General features: G+C 33.7%; 2 protein-coding genes across 5 annotated transcripts; one reads left to right on the forward strand and one right to left on the reverse strand.

Moving 5' to 3' along the window:
- The first annotated feature begins 7,230 nt into the window (after positions 1 to 7,230).
- Positions 7,231 to 13,335, forward strand: LOC144559018 (AGC (cAMP-dependent, cGMP-dependent and protein kinase C) kinase family protein). Of its 2 annotated transcripts, XM_078307922.1 has the most exons (13): positions 7,231 to 7,648; positions 8,328 to 8,502; positions 8,714 to 8,797; positions 9,427 to 9,668; positions 9,805 to 10,045; positions 10,626 to 10,705; positions 10,836 to 10,920; positions 11,227 to 11,349; positions 11,446 to 11,559; positions 11,667 to 11,714; positions 11,979 to 12,057; positions 12,437 to 12,487; positions 12,714 to 13,335. In XM_078307922.1, the coding sequence occupies exons 1-13, from the start codon at positions 7,479 to 7,481 to the stop codon at positions 12,779 to 12,781; spliced, it is 1,560 nt and encodes a 519-aa protein (XP_078164048.1). In that variant the 5' UTR covers positions 7,231 to 7,478; the 3' UTR covers positions 12,782 to 13,335. The 2 variants fall into 2 exon arrangements, with proteins under 2 accessions (XP_078164048.1, XP_078164049.1); XM_078307923.1 differs by lacking the exon at positions 11,979 to 12,057 and having other exon boundaries at positions 12,714 to 12,857.
- A 2,146-nt stretch (positions 13,336 to 15,481) lies between these two features.
- Positions 15,482 to 18,943, reverse strand: LOC144559896 (uncharacterized). 3 transcript variants are annotated; one of them, XM_078309057.1, is made up of 5 exons: positions 18,814 to 18,943; positions 17,957 to 18,028; positions 17,404 to 17,524; positions 16,551 to 16,668; positions 15,482 to 15,715 (listed from the first exon to the last, which is right to left on the reverse strand). In XM_078309057.1, the coding sequence occupies exons 2-5, from the start codon at positions 17,964 to 17,966 to the stop codon at positions 15,659 to 15,661; spliced, it is 306 nt and encodes a 101-aa protein (XP_078165183.1). In that variant the 5' UTR covers positions 17,967 to 18,028; positions 18,814 to 18,943; the 3' UTR covers positions 15,482 to 15,658. The 3 variants fall into 3 exon arrangements, with proteins under 3 accessions (XP_078165183.1, XP_078165184.1, XP_078165185.1); XM_078309058.1 differs by having other exon boundaries at positions 18,786 to 18,895; XM_078309059.1 differs by lacking the exon at positions 18,814 to 18,943 and adding an exon at positions 18,657 to 18,806.
- Positions 18,944 to 19,787: the final 844 nt, after the last annotated feature.

Below are 19,787 nucleotides of genomic sequence, written 5' to 3' on the forward strand. Positions count from 1 at the left end.
ATATTTGTTAATATTTTGCGCAAGTGTTTGTTTATAAGGAAAAAAAAATTCATATCGTATGTGTTAATATATATGTTTTTTTTCTATTTTTTATTTCAAAGAAATCTGTAGTTTATTTAATTAATTTTTTAAAACTCCAGTGCTTGCTTGATTTATTTTTTTTAAATGGAATTGACTCCTCCAAATTTCATTATAACAGACATAGATATTGTCATTTTTACAAAATAAAATCAAGTTAAAAAAATTACAATGAAATATAATAAATAGTTAGCAAGAAAAAATGATATTTTTTTTTACAATATGCGAAGTAAGATGAGTAGATGGCCCTCTTGTTTTCGAATTTGTATCCTCCGAGATACTGTGGAGGATTACTCTCACTTTACGGTTTGAGATTCTTTGCATTTCTTGTGATTCTTTTTCTTATATATAAATCTCAGCCAGTTTGAAATTCAGGCTAATGCAGAGGGCAGTATTATTAGACTTTGAGATTTGTGCCAAGTTAAAAAGAACGGTCCGAATCTACTAATTATAAAAGATTCTCTTATTAGGTAATGGAGATTTTTTTTTTAAATAGAATTACTCAAAATTATTTTGTTGAAACAAGCCTTCTCTGATCTGATTTTCGAAAACTAGCCTCCACCGATCCCTAGGATCGGTGGAGCCAAAAAAATCCATTCTACACCGGTCCTAGGGACCGGTGGAGCTTGTTTTGCACCTGCCACACCACGTTTCACCAAAGTCCACACAAATAACCTACACCGGTCCCTAGGACCGGTGGAGCCTAAAAAAAATCGTAGGGAAAAAAAATTATAATATTTGATTTTCTTTGGTGCCCAATTCTCATCTCGGCACAAGAAGAAAAAAAAATTGATTCTTGGTGCCGAATTCTCATCTTGGCACAAGAAAAAAGAAAAAAAAATTCATATGTACATATACATATACATACACATATACATATACATATAAAATAAAATTCGTATTTAGATTTATCAAATTTACACAAAAAAAATTTGTAAATCAATAATCATTGATTTTCTAAAAATAAAAATATATTTCTTTATAATTTTGTTATAGTGAGAATTATTTTTGTTTATCAAATATTCTAAATTATTTTTATACAACAACAAATATTATAAATTACAATGCAATTAAAAAAAGTTAATTTAATTTAGCAAAATCAGAAACTAAAATTGAGAAAAGTTAACATAAAGACATAAGCTTAAAAATAAAGTAGAAGAGAGAACACAAGAGCTTTCACTGTGGGAAAAAAAAAATGTTCATCTTAATATTATATTTTTTTTCCATCAATTTACACTAGAACGAACAAAAAAAAATCAATCCCATTTCATGTAAACTCCCAAAAATCCCGATTTTTTTTTTGCAAGAACCCACCACCGATCCGTAGGATCGGTGCAGAAATTTTTTTGATTTTCTATGGCAATGCTTTACCGGGTGCGAAAATGGGTAAAAATTTGCTCCACCGGTTCCTAGGACCAGTGTAGAATGAATTTTTTTTTGGCTCCACCGATCCTCGGTGGAGGCTAGTTTTCGAAAATTAGATCAGAGAACGCTTGTTTCAACGAAATAATTTTGAGTAATTCTATTTAAAAAAAAAATCGGTAATGGAGAGGATGTGAATTCCTTGTTTTCAAGATCTCTCGTGTTGGTGTCTACTTTTGGGAGCTCGTTAGCAGCATATGTTTTATCTTTTCTTATTTTGCCTTTAGAAGTTAACATATGTTTTAATTTAATTTAATGCAAGTCATTAGGCGAATCTTAAACACACAGCTTAATATTAACTAGTTGAAATCAAATGCGGTTTATATGATAAAATAATAGCAAACAGCATTACGGAGCGAATATATATGACATGGCAAGAGATAAAAGTTTTCATTTTTTTGGAACCAGATATAAAATTGTAAAATTCAATATATTCGAAAATCTCATAATATTTATTGCGAACACTAATAAAATTTAAATAATCAACTAAGTTAAGATAAGGGGGATTTCATGTGTCCCCCTCAAAACCTTCAAAATTGCATATTCCCCTCTCTAAAATTCATAATATCATATTTACCCTTCTAATTTTAAAAAACTTACAAAATTACCCATTTTTAAATAAAACTCGTCTTAAATTTATAGAGTACAAATTTTATCCGTTATTAAAAAAATAAAAAATATGTAACATGTTTCAGAAAAATGTCAGTCTTCTTCTGGTCAATTTATGAGGGCAAATAAGTAATTTCTCTAATTCCGACGCATACGCAATGACATTTTAAATATATATTTGTGTAAGCATTAGAAACAGAGAAATAACATATTTTCTCTCAGAAACCAACCGATTCGAAGAATGGCATTTTTCTGAAACATGCTACATATATTTTTTTCCTTTACAAAGAATATAATAGGTACTTTATAAATTTAAATCGAGTTTGAATAGATAAATCAATTTGCGAGTTTTTGAAATTTAAAAAGCTATATATGATATTATGAATTTTACAGGAGAATATACGTAATTTTGAAATTTTTGATGATATGCATAACCCCCCCTCCCCTTTAAGGATAATTGCAATCTAATGCACTGCATTATCAAGTTATGAAATTTTCCAGTTCATTTATTTAACCTCAAAGTTAGAGCGAGAGCAAAAAAAAAAAAAAAATCACTTGATGAAAAAGGTTTTTAAAATTGCGTCGGATGAATGAACCATATCTTTCCAAGAATATGAAATGGTCCAGGCTCATCTAGTTGGTTGGGCTCTTCACCCGATGCACCTTTGGATCAGCATCCGACGATCGAAGATCTCTTAGTCCATCTGTCCACATGACACTCGTTACTCGTTAGTGGTGACAAGGCATTAATTCGTTGCTCCAAATTTTTACCGAAATTTTTATTAATACCACTGTAAAAAAAAAAAACCCCACAAATTATGGAGAATTTGAAATATACCAGGGCCTCCAATTCAATCTGCGACCATCTAAGAATTGGAGGCCCATCCAAAAACCCCAAAATGGACTATAATATACTGATATTTAGGTTTTTGATTGAGACTTTTAGTTTAAAATAAGTGAGTCAAAAACTTAATATCTTGTGATTTTAGAGATTATGAAAGGTACCGATCAAACTAAAAAGAACAAAAAAAATAAAATATTTGTTGTCAGTAATCTCTCCTCTTTATTAAGGATCTTAATTTCTAGATCTTGTAAGGGTCATGATTTACTGTTTTTTTTTTTTCCAGAAGGATGCTCAGCCGTTGAATTTTCAGATCGCACATAGTCGAATTTTTCAAATTATGCGCTTCAACACTTAAGCATGCACTGGTCGCGCCGCATATGATCCCAGCGCCCGTAGACCGTGCGCCGCACCCGTGGACCGCGCCTTTGAACCACGCAAGGTGCCTGCGGACCGAGCCTGTGCACCCTTTTTTTCTGCTGAAGGAGGGATTCAAACCCAGTTGGGTTCTGTTGGTGCCAAAATTCTTACCACTACACTAGAGTTCACATATGTTATCTTGTAGATAAATATAGTATTTAATTTTTTTGTCTCTACAAATTTGATTTAAATTATAATTATATAAATATCATATATAAAATAATAAACACACATATATATATATTAATAGCCGTATCGTATCCTTCATTTTTGAAAATTGCCGTATCGCTGTATCCGTATCGTATCAGTATTATTATTGCTTTAAGATTTGTGCAACACGTATTTGAACGGTTGATTTTCAAAAAGGTCACGCAAATAATAAAATAATGAAACGCTTGATCTTTTTCATTTTATAATATTTTATAATGAAATAATATGTTTCCGTTGCAACGCACGAGTACGATGCTAGCGACTCATTAAAAGGTGGATAAGGATATAGTATTAGCATTATTCCCTCCAAATCAGCTTCCTTTTTATCCCTAGCAATGACTGATAAAACGATAGTACGCGGAAGTGGTGCAAGTTGGAGATCTATATGTATGCGCAAAAATAAATAACTAAAATCAAGTTGTAGATACTAAATAAGATCTTGTCCAGAACCAGTAAAAGTTAATTTAGAAAAAAAAAAACCAGTTAAACCGGCTAATTCCTAGAAATGCAAACGGGTTGGATATTATTCGATCGTATTGAAATTCGTATTTAAAAATTAGATACGGATATTTGTATCCAGATAATAGATATATACTGTATAGTTTAATATGATGTAAAATAAATACAAAGAATAATAAATAAGGAGGATGGTTCAAATGTCTCCATTTTTTGTGCCTCCATCATGCCTCCATTTTTAAAAAACTTTAACAATTCAAAATTTAAAACTTAAAAGTCAAAATAAAACCGTTAGATATGATCTATGTTATTTTTTCTATATGCTCATAAAAAATTATCATATTTCAATTTTATTTTGATTGTCATCAAGAGCTTGTAAAAAACGTACTAATGTGGATAATTTCTAGACGTTAATTTTTCAACTTATTGATTCACACAAAAACAAAATTGAAATGTGATAATTTTTTATGAGCACATAGAGAAAATAACATAGATCACATCTAACGGTTTTATTTTGACTTTTACGTTTTAAATTTTGAGTTATTAAAGTTTTAAAAAATGGAGGCATAGTGGAGGCACAAAAAATAGAGCCATTTGAACCCTCCTCATAAATAAGATAGAGAGAACATAAAAGGTAACGATCGCTTTGTTCATACAATTCTCATGTATGTATTCTTTAAGAAGAAGTTTTGAAGTAATTGGTGGAGAGTTTCAACGTGAACATCCATAAATTTATTCATAATATAATATATATTATGAAAAAATTTATGTTATTTACTATTATAAAAAGCAGATATCCGTATATGTATCCATCTAATATCCGATCCGTATATGTATATGTATCTGAAAAATAAAAACAGATACAAATATAGTTATACCAGTATCCGATCCGTTTACGCCTCTATAAATGGTAAGCCATTTCCTTGATGTAAATATACATTTATTGTCTCTTTAAATTACGCATTTATGTGTAAATTGATTCGAAAGTCCAAACTATTAAAATTATCGATATCATCTTATATATTATGGTTTAGATATAGGGGTGGTCAAAATCAGTTCATATTTAAATTTATTTGCAATAAATTTGACATAAATGAAATGGTTTATATCAGATCGACATTGAACGGATTTCGATTAGACTCCCATCGAAAACTCGGATTCCGATTCTTCTTCACCAAACACTCTTAACTTACGAAAAATGTCTCAAATTAATATGACTATGTTTATATATTTTGCTGAATAATAATTGTAAAGTGAATAGGATTAAAATGTCACATTGTTTTTGTGTTCCAATTACGCTCCTCATCCTTATCCATGTTTATAAATTCAAACAGTCGATTTGATCCGCTCAATATAATCTTCGTATTAAAATGCGTCTAAAGACTAAATTTTATATTTTTTGAAAATAGTTTATTATTTTTCGATAGATACAAAATCATTGTTTTTCATAATATTTCGGATCATCCTAAAATAATGAATCTGTACTTATTTAAAAAGAGAAGGGTTCAAATACCTCATCGCACCTCACATTCTATAACTCTATTTGCAAAGTCCAAATTGTTGATCTCACATTCTATATATCTATTCGTATTTAAATATACATGGAGACCAAATTTTATATTTTTTGAAAATATTTTGCTATTTTTTAGATAGGTAAAAATCATTGTTTTTGGATGGTTCAGAAACAATAATTTTGTAGTTATTAAAAAAATATATATAAATTTTGGTCTTCGAACATATTTTAAAATGGAGACTAATGTTAAACGGTTTGAATCGACAATTTAAAAATATATATAGATGTTGACTAAGATCAAAGTGGTAGTTCCTGAGTTTTGGTGCTACCAATTCGTTTTTCAATTTTTAAATTTCAAAACGTCGATCCGAACCATTCAAGTTGTTCTCCATATTAAATTGTGCTTGGAGACCAAATTTTACATTTTTCTGAATTTTTTTATTATTTATTAAGCCACTTTAAAAACAGCTGATCCAACGGTGGCTTCTGATTTTACTGTTTTGTCACTGTAATAATAACCAAATTAATGCAAGTTATTTGGACTGAGCGTATGTGTAGCCTAGTCCGCTAAACGACAAAACAGGCTACGAGTAGATCCTACGAAAGAAGCAGCGCCTTGCTTCGCTTGACTTGTCTTTTTCTGGATGGACCAAACCCTCATCCAATTCAGATCCTCCCCCGTACCGTAATAGGGAATCTTTTAGAATTATTACATCTTCACCCTTCTTTTTAGCTTGCCACCAATCTTTAAGCCCAATAATACTGCTCTCCTGCGCTAGTCCGAATCTCAAAGCATTTGGAGTTAATCTCCAACCGTCAAGTGAAGGAAATCTTTCACAATAATACTTGAGCGGCTCTACACATGTAATGTTGTTCTTTATTACTCTTCAATCTTCATTCTTCGCCCTCGACCACTCGAGTTCGTATTATCTGAAATAACATAAGATTTTAGTTTATTTAGAATCGGATCATATTTAATCACGTGTCTATTCAAATTTTCAAAATATACGAAGCATTTGTGCATAAAAAATTTAATAAGTTCGAATTTTCTACTTATCAACTCAAAAATTTGAAATAGCTCGAGGTGCAAATTTTACGTATTGGAAATAGCTCAAAAAATTTCTACCCTAGTTTTTCATTATTATTTTAACCGCTTGACTATGTACTAAATGAATTTGAAACTTTAAATTTTTTGCATATACATGCATCACTCATAAAAATATATGAATTTTAATGATTTGAATTCGTAATTCGAAGTCAATCCGATAATATTTTGAAGGTGTACTCACCAACTTTTATTTGTAAGCACATCACACTCTAATTTTGCGGGCGCTCTCTCTATATATATTATAATATAAAATGAATGGAGTTGACATAGGTTGTTTATATCAAATTAGGTAAAATCTGGTAATCAATCAATGAAACATGCATCGAGCTTTGCATTTATATTTATTACACACCACGAATATCCAAACAATTTTTAATTACATCAAAGTTGATACATAATTAATTTAAATTTAAATAGTACAAAAGGCGTATGATTTTTATGGTTTTATCTTAACAAGTAGTTTGTCTGTAATTATAATGGGTTGTTGATTATATTTTGATAGGAAGTAAATGGTGAATAGTATGATTAAAAAACAGGAAACAAAAAGAAAGGAGAGAGGCAGAGAGGAGGAGAGAGAAAGGGAAAGGACAGCTCCGAGCAGCTGTGCCTGTTCAATTTTACCCCAACACAACCTCTGTCTCCTCTCTCTCTTCTGTCTGTCATTCATATTATCTTTATTTTTTAATCTTATATTTTTTATTTTAACGCCAATCGTCCCAGACCCCCTACAGCTTTTCTACAAACTTTTATAACCCCAAATCGAAAAAAATACAACTCACATACCAGAAGAGAGAGAGAGAGAGAGAGAGAGAGAGAGAGAGATGGAGGTGGATGGAGAGGAGAATCGAGGCGGAGTGCTTCCTGCGGTGGCTGAGGAGGCGGAGGAGCAGCCAGGTTCGTCAGCTACCATGGAAAGAGTAGCAGCCGCGAAGAAGTTTATCGAGAATCATTACAAGTCTCAGATGAAGACCTTTCAAGAGAGGAGAGAGAGGTACCGACGCTGCTTGATTTGGTCTATTTGTTTGATCTGGGATCTTGTTGCTAGATCAGATCTTTCATCTTTGCTGGTTTTTAAGCCAGGAGCTCTTGACATGTGTACAGAAGGAGAGAAATAGAGATTGCTTCACCATTTTTATTTCTATGTTATTGTGGAGTGGCTAGTTGAGCTAATCAACAAGTGATATTTCTTACCAAAAATGTTGAGATCAACCTCCTCCTAATACATCCGATTAATAGATTGACAGGGGGGATGTAAGGGGGGAAGAAAATGAATCGGTTTAAACTAAAAAAGGAAGTGCATGTGAAGTCTCTTTGATCACATAGTTGCCCGTACAAGGAGAGATGAGTGATTAGTTTTGGTTTAGGAAAGTGGTTTAATTATTTGACCATGATTTCAGCACAGTGAGTATATATGATTGTATGTATTCATAAGGGTTTTGGTTTATTTATGAGGTCATGCTAGTGTTGGTAGCCTGGTACCAGCTGTAGCAATTTTGCTTGTCACTGCTCATTAAGAGCAAAATCAGAAATTCGGTCTTCTCGAATGTATAATGTACCTCAATCAGCATGCCTGTAACTTTTGCAGTTCATAGCTAAAAATGTTTTTGACTTTTAAGTAATATGGGCAATCTAGTAATAATTCGTCTGTAAATCCTTTGTATGTGATGTAGGCGTTTGATTTTGGAAAAACAACTAGCCTCTTCACAAGTGCCAAAGGAGGAGCAAGTCACCTTATTAAAGGATTTGGAGAGGAAGGAGACTGAATACATGCGGCTTAAGAGGCACAAAATTTGTGTTGATGACTTTGACCTTCTAACAATAATTGGCAGAGGTGCTTTTGGGGAGGTTAGTATCAAAATGTTCAGGTTTTATGTGTGTTTGTTTGGACGGGGTTTTGGGTGTTTCATCACATTCTATGCAAGCTAGCCATTTATTGGGTATCATCTGGGGTTGTACCAGTACTTTTTAAGTTGCATACTAGGACTGGTATCATCTATAACCATATGATGATTAATGGTTGTCATGTAATTGGAATTTGCTTTATGGCTATTAACAGGTCAGGTTGTGCCGAGAGAAGACAACTGGCAATATATATGCAATGAAAAAGCTGAAGAAATCTGAGATGGTTTCAAGAGGCCAGGTATGCTACTTTGATAACCTCTTGTGGTTTTTTTTTTGTCTTCCAATAATTTTACCATTGACCCTGTGCCAGTGCTGGACCTGACCAATACAATATGTAATTGAATTGATTTGATCATAGTGATGGGGTAATTTTGTTGGGTTTTCTATACTTTATTTTTTAATACAGCCATACTTTATTGTTTAGTACTATTAGGGTAATTAAATATTACATAACCAGTACAAGACGAGCCAAGTAGAATCAAAAGAGACAAAAAAAAAAGCTCAACTTAGGTTTCTACATTTCGAATCAATCCTCAATTAACCATTCTTATCAAGCTAAAGACCAAGCAAACCGGGAATAAACAAGGAAAGGCAATAAGTTCAATCAAGTGAGATCATTCCTCCGATAACCCCTACTCGAAAGCCCACCCAATGTCCCCCAAGAAAGTTCTTCGATGAAGCTTATTCATCTAATATGTAACTAAACGAGGAATGATCTCAGAAAAATTAAGTTGAGTTCAACTTGCAGTCAAGCCAATGCAGTCACTTCTTCTGTTTGTTACTCGATGATGCAATTGTAACTGACATTAGTTTTGCAAACAACTATACCAATCATGTCTGAAACCAACTTTTCCATGAATAAAATAGGTAGATCATGTGAGAGCAGAGAGAAACCTGCTAGCAGAGGTGGGAAGCCACTGCATAGTGAAGCTGTACTACTCATTCCAAGATGACGAGTATCTGTACCTCATAATGGAATACCTTCCAGGTGGTGACGTGATGACCCTCCTCATGCGTGAAGATACTCTCACCGAGAAAGTGGCCCGCTTCTACATTGCTGAGACTATTCTCGCCATAGAATCCATCCACAGGCACAATTACATCCATAGGTATATTCCTTGCTGCTTGTTTAGAGGCTGATGTATCTAATCCTTGGTGCCAATCAGGCTCCATTCATTAAAAAATATGGACCACTTATTCTTTTTCCTTATTTAGATTAATTAAATGTGCTGAATTATTTGGCAGGGACATAAAGCCGGACAACCTCCTACTAGACAAGGATGGGCACATGAAGTTGTCAGACTTCGGGTTGTGCAAGCCGATTGACTGTTCAAAGCTGTCGACGCTGAATGAAGATGAGCCAATGGCTGATGAAAATTTGAGAGAGTCCATGGATATTGATACTCCCGACTCAACGAACAGTGGCAGAAGGTGGAGCAGTGCGCATGAGCAGCTTCAGCACTGGCAGAGGAACCGTCGAAAATTGGTACCCCTTTTATTGTGTCTTTTCATTCTGCAAAATCATAATCACAATGAAATGCTTTTCAGTTTCCACCAGGCTTGGTTTCAACCCCTATTAAAGATAAATAACACAAACAACAATCTTTCTTGTTTGATTTTCAAATTGCTTTAATGTTGGGTGCTGCAGTTGCCAAGAAAGTTTGGTATGAATATTTTCTGTGCATGTATTTTCTTTCCAAGTACAAAATATTAAAATTGGTATTCCCTTTTATTGTGTCTTTTCATTCTGCAAAATCATAATCACAATGAAATGCTTTTCAGTTTCCACCAGGCTTGGTTTCAACCTCTATTAAAGATAAAGAACACAAACAACAATTTCTTACTTGTTTGATTTTCAAATTGCTTTAATGTTGGGTGCTGCAGTTGCCAAGAAAGTTTGGTATGAATATTTTCTATGCATGTATTTTCTTTCCAAGTACAAAATATGAAAGTATCCATCCAGACATTACCAGGAAGTTATATATTTTACTTTTGTTATTTCCATTCACATTGATGTCTTTGATGAGTTTTTGAATATATTTTTTTCAAACTTTTTGGTTATGTAGGCTTTTTCGACCGTTGGGACACCTGATTATATTGCCCCAGAAGTGTTACTGAAGAAAGGATATGGCATGGAGTGTGATTGGTTAGTGAGCTAGACTAATCTTGTTGATATTGTCTCTGGTTTGATATCAGGTTTCTTAGTATTCCTCATGATTTGTAACCATAGATTTTGGCACATTATTATTTATTTGCTGCTTTTACATTTTTGGCAGGTGGTCTTTGGGTGCAATAATGTACGAGATGCTTATTGGCTACCCACCATTTTATTCGGATGATCCCATAACTACATGTCGAAAGGTTAGTAAATATGGTCTATCAGTTTTATTGAACCTCAGCCTGGGCATAAGCTTACTAAAGGCTTCTACTTTTGAGTTCTGGCCCGTTTCCTCAATCAAAAGCACTTAAATTACATGACATACCGCCATCTAGTGAGTGGTTCATAAGCCCCTGGTTAATTGTAAAGTAGCTATATCTAGAGCATGCTACATAGGGACTATCAAATGATATATTCAGTTTCAAAAACCTTGGTATTATGTTTCCTTACAATTTTTAACTGCCCTAGTATGATTCCTTGCATTTTTCCCATTCAATTTAATAATTCAGATTGTTCACTGGAGAAATCATTTGAAGTTTCCTGAAGATACCCAACTATCTGTAGATGCAATTGATCTCATGACTAGATTGCTTTGTGATGCAGAACACCGGGCTGGGGTTGACCAAATTAAGGTAGCTTTATAACAATGATGAACTCTTTAACATATAATATCTCCTATCCAATACTCATCTTTATCTAATTTTCTTTAATTTTTCTTCTTCTGAAAGGCGCATCCCTGGTTTAGGAATGTTCCTTGGGACAAGCTGTATGAAATGGATGCTGCATTTAAACCTCAAGTCACTAGTGAACTTGACACTCGCAATTTCCAAAAGTTTGAAGAGGTATTTTTTATACTCTCGATATTTTTTTTTATAAGACTTGATTTTTATTGTTAGTTTCATCAAAATTTATTTCCTAATTTTGCTTTGATTTTCATTTTGCACTGTAGGTGGACCCACCTACTCCAATGCGAACTGGCTCTGGGCCTTCACGAAAGGTAACCTTGCATTATTGAATCCCTTTAATTGAACAATAACAGTATTGGTGAGATAGCCAGAGTTAAGGGTACATAGAAGAAACCCAAAACCAATAACAACTATGCCAGATGAGAGTTGCAACTAATATGGGCATGTGCTATCTGGTGTTTTCGTTTGTTTGTTCTGATACTGTCGAATAAAGCTGTCTTTTCATTGTAAAGTTGATTAGCAGAACATAGCATAATTTAGGGGCTAATATGTATATGCTTATTATGTTTTGACAGCTACTGACCTCCAAAGATCTAAGTTTTGTGGGATATACATACAAGAACTTTGATGCCATCAAAGGCTTGCACCAATCTGGTAATTCTTTTATTTTTTAATACCTAAGCCTTAGTTACACAGGAAGTGAGTTGTGCAGTACCTGACTGATACAACTAATTTTTTTTGGTGTTATATTACATGGTACTTAATGTTGTTTACTTGATTCCAACATTTGAACAATATGCTAACACACCAAAAAAGAAAACAAAGTAATGATGATATTTAGTTCCTGTGTAATACGAATCACCACATACTGGAACTATATTGGAACGACTACATCAGATGGTCAGTATATTGTCCAGATCTGGTGTAGGATCCTTGCATAAAGTCCTTCCCGTACTAGTTTTAATCAATATGTTATTGTATCACCTATTTCATTCAACTAATATGTACATTTTCTTAATTAACTGAAATTCAGACATACAGAGGAGCTCTTCACTGACTCGGCCTTCAATTGGTTCAATATTTGGTAGGTGTACATATATGCATTTTCCTTTTACTAATTAAATTTGAGTAACTACAAGGATACAACGCGATATAATGAACTTGTTAGATGTTAAATATCATGCCTGACTGGCAGTGTAAATGCAAACTTGTTATTGTTTAAACCTCAGTTCTATGTATATTTCTGATAAATTGTAGTGTATTTGTTTTTTCAATTGATTTTATTGTTCATTTTGTTGTAAAAACACCAGGGCCAACAGAGATGGAGATCTCCTCAAATGGAGGGTCTGCAGAGAAGTATGAAAGAATGTCACCCTAATTTAGTTCCCTCCTTATCTCGTTCGCTCTCTCAACCCTCTGTATTATTTGTTCGACTTTTTCTCAATGCATGCACCCTTTCGTGTGGCTGTCTGTGTGGAATGTGCCTAGTCTTTTTTCTAGTCAGGTTCCCTGCCCCTTTCTATACCTTAGCCTAAGAAAAGAACACTAAGAACTATGCTCATTCTATGATAGCCGTAAAAGAGCCTTGTGTAAAATTATGTAATATAGACATTCTTCAACAAGACCCCTATTGGAGAGAGTTTTTTATAGATGAGAGGTTTGCCAGGGGTTGTTGGTGGGGGGGTTAAAAAGGGTAAAATTGCACTGGCTGCCCAGGTCGGCGCAGCAAATTGTGCCTTCTCTAGTGGCAGGTTGTGGTCTTGGTTGAAACTTGCATTTTGTCTTTATTTATTTTTTTCCTTTTCTGTTTTCCTAATTATAATAAGATGGGTTAAATCTGCATTGCATTTATCAGATTGTTTTATCCCAGCTATTTTTTTGTGCTCATCTGGAACTGAATTATAAAAATTTGTTTATGTTTGGCCTAGTATTTATTGGGGCCTTGAAACATTGATTAGGGTATTTGTATCTTTGGATTCATTAGGTGTGTACTTTGCTGAATTTTCTTCAGAGACTTAGTATAGCTTGGTAGATTACCTGGTTATGATATATGGTTTTTAAATCTAAGCTTCTTGTCCAAATAGGAGGATTAGCCTTTGGCAGTCTTTGACATATTATTCGTTTTGTATAATAGGAAATGATTTTGGCAGCCTTGTTGACACTGTTTTTCATGTCTTGACATTAAAACTCTAAAGTTGGCAGCATTTCTTTTTTTGTTTTATATCATCCCGTGAGATATATTGAACATTTTTTTTATTTTTTTATATTTTAATGAGCATGGTATGTTAATGTTTCTGTTTCATGCGTGATTTGGTCTCAAAGAATCTCAGATTTTGTTGTTGTTGAGAAATTATTGTCAATTACATCAGAGCCTTACATGGCTAGATAAAAGGATGCAAGTCAACCACTACATTTGAACTAAAACATGAAGAAAAACTAAAAAAATGAAAGTAATATTTTGAAAGTAAAAGGAAAGCAAAAATTAAATGTAAAAGGACTATGGGGGCTGAAGTATAAAATACGCATCTAAATGATTCTCCTCTACTGATGAATAATTAATCCAACCTTTGTTCCAACTTGAGCTGATTCACTTGTTTGAAGTATATTTTCCTCATGCATTCTTTCTCCAGATTGTATCTTACTAATGTCATAGGAATTCTGGTGATTCTGTTGAGTGCACACAGTGTATCAGGGTATGGTTTCTAGGCAGGCCCCAAATGTCAGGTCCATATTAGATAGTATTAAATGTCCAGATTTTCTGATTGGTCTTCACTGAGAGTTTATCAATTTGTTTTAATTCCTGATTTTGGGATTCTGCAGGACATTTTATTGTAATAGTTTCTGATGTGTATTTACCAGTATTTGCCTTAAGTCAATTACAGCTGTCTCTGTCAGACGATCTGCTCATGGATAGATTATTCCAATGGTTTCTAATAATTCAGGATTATCTTTAATCTGATTTAGAATTGTCGAAAAATTTATGTAACTTGCCAGAATTATTATAAAATTTTATAGTATGTTGAGTTCAAGTTTTAACTTGCCTAAAATTTTACAGCTAATTAGATACAAAAAAAATATAAAATTCCATCTTAATCAGTTAAACATATTCATCAGAAAAATTAAGTTTTACAGCTTCCATCTTTTGCCAGAGACCAAATGAGGTGGTCCTGTAGGTAGGGATTGTTGGTTTAATTTTGGCACTGATGTCAGGATGCATCTGATCTGCTCTGGGGAGAAGAATGATTCATTCAAGCTTGTTTGTATCTAACTGGTTGCTTTGTGTATCATGGAGATCTCTTTCCCTGTGTGTTTGTATTATTTTTCATGAATACTGCTGTCTGAACTCTGAACCACGGTTGGCCTACAGCCTTGATTGTATTGCCCTGCCCCATTATCCACTTGTAATCCCTGAGAAAGTAATATTTTGCTCTAATAGTTGTGGTCCATATTTTATTTGATTCAGTGAACAGTGCACAGTTGATTTTGGAGCCCCCCGCCCCCCCCCCCCCCCCCCCAACAAAAAAAAATCAACTGGTACCATCGGATTGAATTTTTAAATCAATGTGCACAGAAAAATCAAAACATTTGCTATCCACCAACAGATCAAGTGTTGGTTGTAAAATTTGTATTGCACAGGTGAAAACCTCTCTCAGACGGAGTAAAATAATATCCAGCAAAAAATTATTTAAACCTGCAAATGGCACTTGAAGAGCCAGTTAAAACACCGCATATAATGATGAACCAGTCTTGTGTGTTGGTTTTGTGAGGTTGGTACAAAACACCGCATATAAAAATAAAAATATACCCGTATGTATAAGTTATAACCATTGTTTCCTATAGTTTCTCATAATTATGGTTTCCTGTGTTTTGAACTTAACTTAATTTCTATGGCTAAAGCTTCTTAAAGCCATGCAAACCTGCATGACAGAGCAGGGCAAAACAATTTCTTTTGATCTAAACTAAAGAATTATTTATCTACAGTTATCTAAAAGCAGTTGGTAGTAAGTATACAGCATGTCGACCAAATCTGTTAGCTCTTTCTTACTTCTAAGTTTCATTAAACAACCAAAAAATGAGATTGACCAAACAAGCCAAGAAATGCTATATAGCAGAGACAACAGAATATTACAATGGCAACACTAACAAAAAAATGGATGCATGGAACCAATAATGGTGGGGGCCAATTAGATGCTTCTTCATAGGTCCTTCAAAAATTTCTTGGTGGTCAATTTTGGGATATCTAACAGTCTTCTCATTATTTGATGAAAACAACAGCCAATACAATTAGCACGGCCACTGTACATAACACTGCCTGCAAAATATTTGAAAATAAAATAAACTTAGAAAAAAAAAATATATATATATTGTTTTATGAGTCTCAGATTTCTTATTTATGCTACTATTTCTGTTGAATATATCCATAGTATACTCGGTAGAAATAATTCTAGGCAAACACTGGTCCCAAGGGAAAGCGTGATTTGGACCAAAATATCACAATGAAGGTACAAACTGAAATAAAATAGCATAAAGGTACAAACTGAAATAAAATATCACAATGAAGGTACAAACTGAAATAAAATATCACAATGAAGGTACAAACTGAAATAAAATAGCGTGATTTATGCTACTATTGCAGGGCCATGCAATACAATACCAATCAAATTCTTCAAAATGTATACTCAATTGTAATAAATGGTCCCCTTGTAAAAAATATCACTAAAATTGCATTGTTTTATTTCTTTTACAACAAGAGAAGAAACTAATGCTATTCATAGAGAGGAAATTAGCTTTCCTGAGTCATACTGGATTTCTGAATATGTTCAAATTTTATTTACACAGTTTGTCTCTTTGCGCCATTAGGGTCCATGTCTGGTATTTGTGGTACAACTGGTAGTAAATTAATCCCGATCCAGATTAATAGGCTATTCTTGAGAACAAGCTATTCGGTGTTTGGTTGAGTTAGAATAGCTAGAATAGGGAATTAAACTTGTTTGTCTTATTTGAACAAGATATTCTCACAAAAAGTTGGAACAAGCTATTCTAACAAGACAAACGCTAATTTTACTATTCTAGCTATTCTAAGATTGCAACCACATTTTCTCTCCTCTCCTTTTTTTCTCATTTTTTGTGTTATAAATTACATTTACCATGACTGAAGCAGCAGTAAGACCAGAACGTTCACGTGGATCCCGTTTATAGTACTTGCAAATATGCATTGTTGCAGCAGCATACCATATTATTGGGCACAAGAACCCTAGTAGAAATCTGCACCACCATAGAAAGAGAAATTCAATTAATTAGTTGTCTCATTTTAATATGGAGATCATGTTGATCGGTTTGGATTAACTGTTTGGACTTTAAAAACAGAGATAAGGATGGAAGGCACAGTGAGGCATAAAAAACATGAGGCATTTTAAGTTTTTAACCTTCCTCTAGTAAAAAATAGGTGTAAATGCCAACCAAACAAGTACTGGAGAGCAGGTCATGACTAAACTCAAACCAATCTAGTACTGTGGTTCATGGAAGAGTAACATAGGTATCATGTTCATGAACAATGTCCCAATCCACACTTGCAATCCTCAAATTCCAGGTTGCTTCATGACCTTACTAGAATCAACAATGGTACCTATACTGTTTCTGACATGGAATAGGTGATGATTTACTGGTACCAGGACTCCACATCCACTGCCACAGAAGTGACAGCAGTATGATGCCATAATTTGCACAAAATTAAGGTGTACTCTGGGCCATATTATTTTGGTCGGACATCCCACAATAACTAAGGCATTAAGGTGCCATCACTTTTGTGGCATCAGAAGCAGACTTATGGGACCAGAATCCAAGGAAGTAAAATTGATCCATAGGCTATGTACTCATGAACAGCAATATTCTGAAGTATTGGGTTAATGGTAATGGCTGAGAACCTCGAGACCATACCGGTACAGAAAATTTTCGAAAAAAGAATGCTATAAAATATATTTATTTATTTAAACTACTCACGCGCCCCAGCCAATGCCACAGCCAAAAATGGGGAGAGGCCGGTCAAACTTGGCTAACCGTGGGTCCTCTACATCTTCGATTAGCGCATAATCTCCACAGTCCTTGCAGTTGCAAATGTTCCCTATATCCAACAAAACTTCCAAAATTAACAAATTGCATATAAAAAGAGATCCTTCTATATATTTCACCATGTATATGTTTTTAGATTGCAATGTAATCAATGGAGAACATTTTTATTTTCTAAATATAGCAACCAATAATTTGGAACCACAATATCGTATAGAGAAGAAAGGTTTTACTTTTCTCTCAGAAAAAAATACAATGTACTAAACTTTTAACAATTTAATCAAACATAACCCTCTTTTATACCAATGTAGAAGTAGAGTTGTATGTACTAGCCACAAAAAATTATCAAATAAGAACTTAACCAGAACAAATAGAAAAAAAGAAAGTTAAAATTAAAATGGCTCCTACTGTGTTGTAAACTTGTAATACACATACAACTGAGAAAATTTCATGTTGTAGGAGTGAGAAATAAGGGTTAAGGATGTACCATGCACCATTGATGCAAGAGCTATTACTCCAAATGTTTAGTACTTGATTCTACAATTGAGTTAATTTGCTCCTGCATTGAGCATTGAGTTAACTAAACGGCGCAGTAACTGAAAACATAAATTAAAAGCGTAAAAGAAAAAAACACGCAAATTTACAGAAAGAGGCGTACGGCCCAAATACATTGTCTTGATTTTGATATTTAATGAAAGATTGATTCTTTCCGAAGACTTTTTCCTATAACTACTGCATATTTGATTTCATCCATAACCATTTTCTTACCTATGAGTTTCAGTTACAGACTTATTGTGAAAATTGTGAGACATTCATTTACAAAAAATTGCAAAAACTTATTCGATTTCACATATTTCTATCTAGACAAAATATCTCTCATGACATGCATAAGAACATACCAGTAAAATTTCGAGATTTACCAAGGGATTTTACATATTTCTATCCAGACAAATATCTCTCGTGACACTAACATGCATAAGAACATAACAGAAAGGACAAGCGATAATCTACCTTCAATTCAAGATTTATAATTTCGAGATTTGTTGTAAAATGCAATTCAAATATAGTACGGAAATGACCTGTGAGCAATTTATCAAACTATTTCTAAAGAAAATACCAGTAAAATACAATACAAGTACTGAACTCCTGTAATTCTCAGAAGACTTAAGGCCCTATTTGCAAATTACCAGTCCGATTAAAAACAGATCTCCACTCCCTTCGAACTCGAGAATTCGCGAATAAAAACAAAAGGCGAATTGAGGAAGGGAAAGCAACGATTGAGCTGCTTCCGCTACTAGCTAGTAAATGGGCAAAACCTTGTAAATTCGAAGAAAAAGCACTTACTCCTGTAGTCCTGTGCTGTATTGCATAAGCGAGAAAGAGGGAGAGTTGAGAGAGAGTTGTTGCTTGGCTTAGAGGGTTGAGTTCCTTTGTTTAAGAGAGAGAGAGAGAGAGAAATCTGTAATGTCGTTTTCTTGGTATTGATCAGAAACCGAGCGCTAATTCACAGCAACAAATTATACCAGCAAAGTAATTCTTGTCTTGCCTTGGTTTTTTCTTGCTTCTGATCTTATGTGGCTTGTTTCGTGTTGTATCACGTGAAAATATAGAACTATACGGGTTCAGTAAAAGTATGGCCACATTAATTAGTAGTTACATGACTTACATCAAGTGAAAATGACAATCGAGTGAAAATCTGTGGCAAGAACGGACAGAACTAGGCCCAGCCGCCCAGGCCGATATACAGGGGTAAGATTTTAACAGAGTAGTTTTGTCTTCATACAGCGAACAGACTGTAGAATCAAAACAGTACAGCATATGGTCTGTGCGCTGCATGAAGCTAAAACTGATCTGTTAAATTATTTATCCGATATACAGCTGGAGGTACAGTAAATTAACGTTTTTACATACGAGTAAATAAGATCCAAAAAAAAAAAAACGAGTAAATCTTACCTGCAGTTAATCTGAAAGTATGATTGGAGGTAATTATTGATTATATAAATATAAGGAGTGTTGATGCCAGAAAGCCAAAATATATAGTTACATAACCTGAGTACGGACAACTGGTTTGTAGGGACATGTATTTTGGAGAGTTTGTTTATTTACTTGTATCACTTGCGTCGCTTAAACAATATAATATAATTGTGTAACTGTGTGTGATTCATTTGAAATAAAAGGGTCATTGTCAGGTCTCGTTTCAAGTGCTGAAATTACTGGAAACATCACGCCTAATTTTAAGCGCTGAAATTCAACCTTGGTAAAATTGTAAAAAGGCAACATTTAAAGCTTCTTACTTGAACCAGAGGATAAAATGACAG

This window comes from Carex rostrata, chromosome 9, assembly GCF_964058835.1.
Source record: "Carex rostrata chromosome 9, lpCarRost1.2, whole genome shotgun sequence".
Taxonomy (NCBI): Eukaryota; Viridiplantae; Streptophyta; class Magnoliopsida; order Poales; family Cyperaceae; genus Carex; species Carex rostrata.

What these genes read in the sequence shown, in the direction of transcription:
- LOC144559018 (XM_078307922.1), top strand. Translation starts at nt 7,479, where the DNA reads ATGGAGGTGGATGGAGAGGAGAATCGAGGCGGAGTGCTTCCTGCGGTG. An exon ending in TTTCAAGAGAGGAGAGAGAG is followed by an intron (nt 7,649 to 8,327) that starts GTACCGACGCTG and finishes TATGTGATGTAG; the next exon opens with GCGTTTGATTTTGGAAAAAC. An exon ending in ATTTCCAAAAGTTTGAAGAG is followed by an intron (nt 11,560 to 11,666) that starts GTATTTTTTATA and finishes TTTGCACTGTAG; the next exon opens with GTGGACCCACCTACTCCAAT.
- LOC144559896 (XM_078309057.1), bottom strand. An exon ending in TGTGGCATTGGCTGGGGCGC is followed by an intron (nt 16,669 to 17,403) that starts GTGAGTAGTTTA and finishes ATGGTGGTGCAG; the next exon opens with ATTTCTACTAGGGTTCTTGT. An exon ending in TTACTGCTGCTTCAGTCATG is followed by an intron (nt 15,716 to 16,550) that starts GTAAATGTAATT and finishes AATATTTTGCAG; the next exon opens with GCAGTGTTATGTACAGTGGC.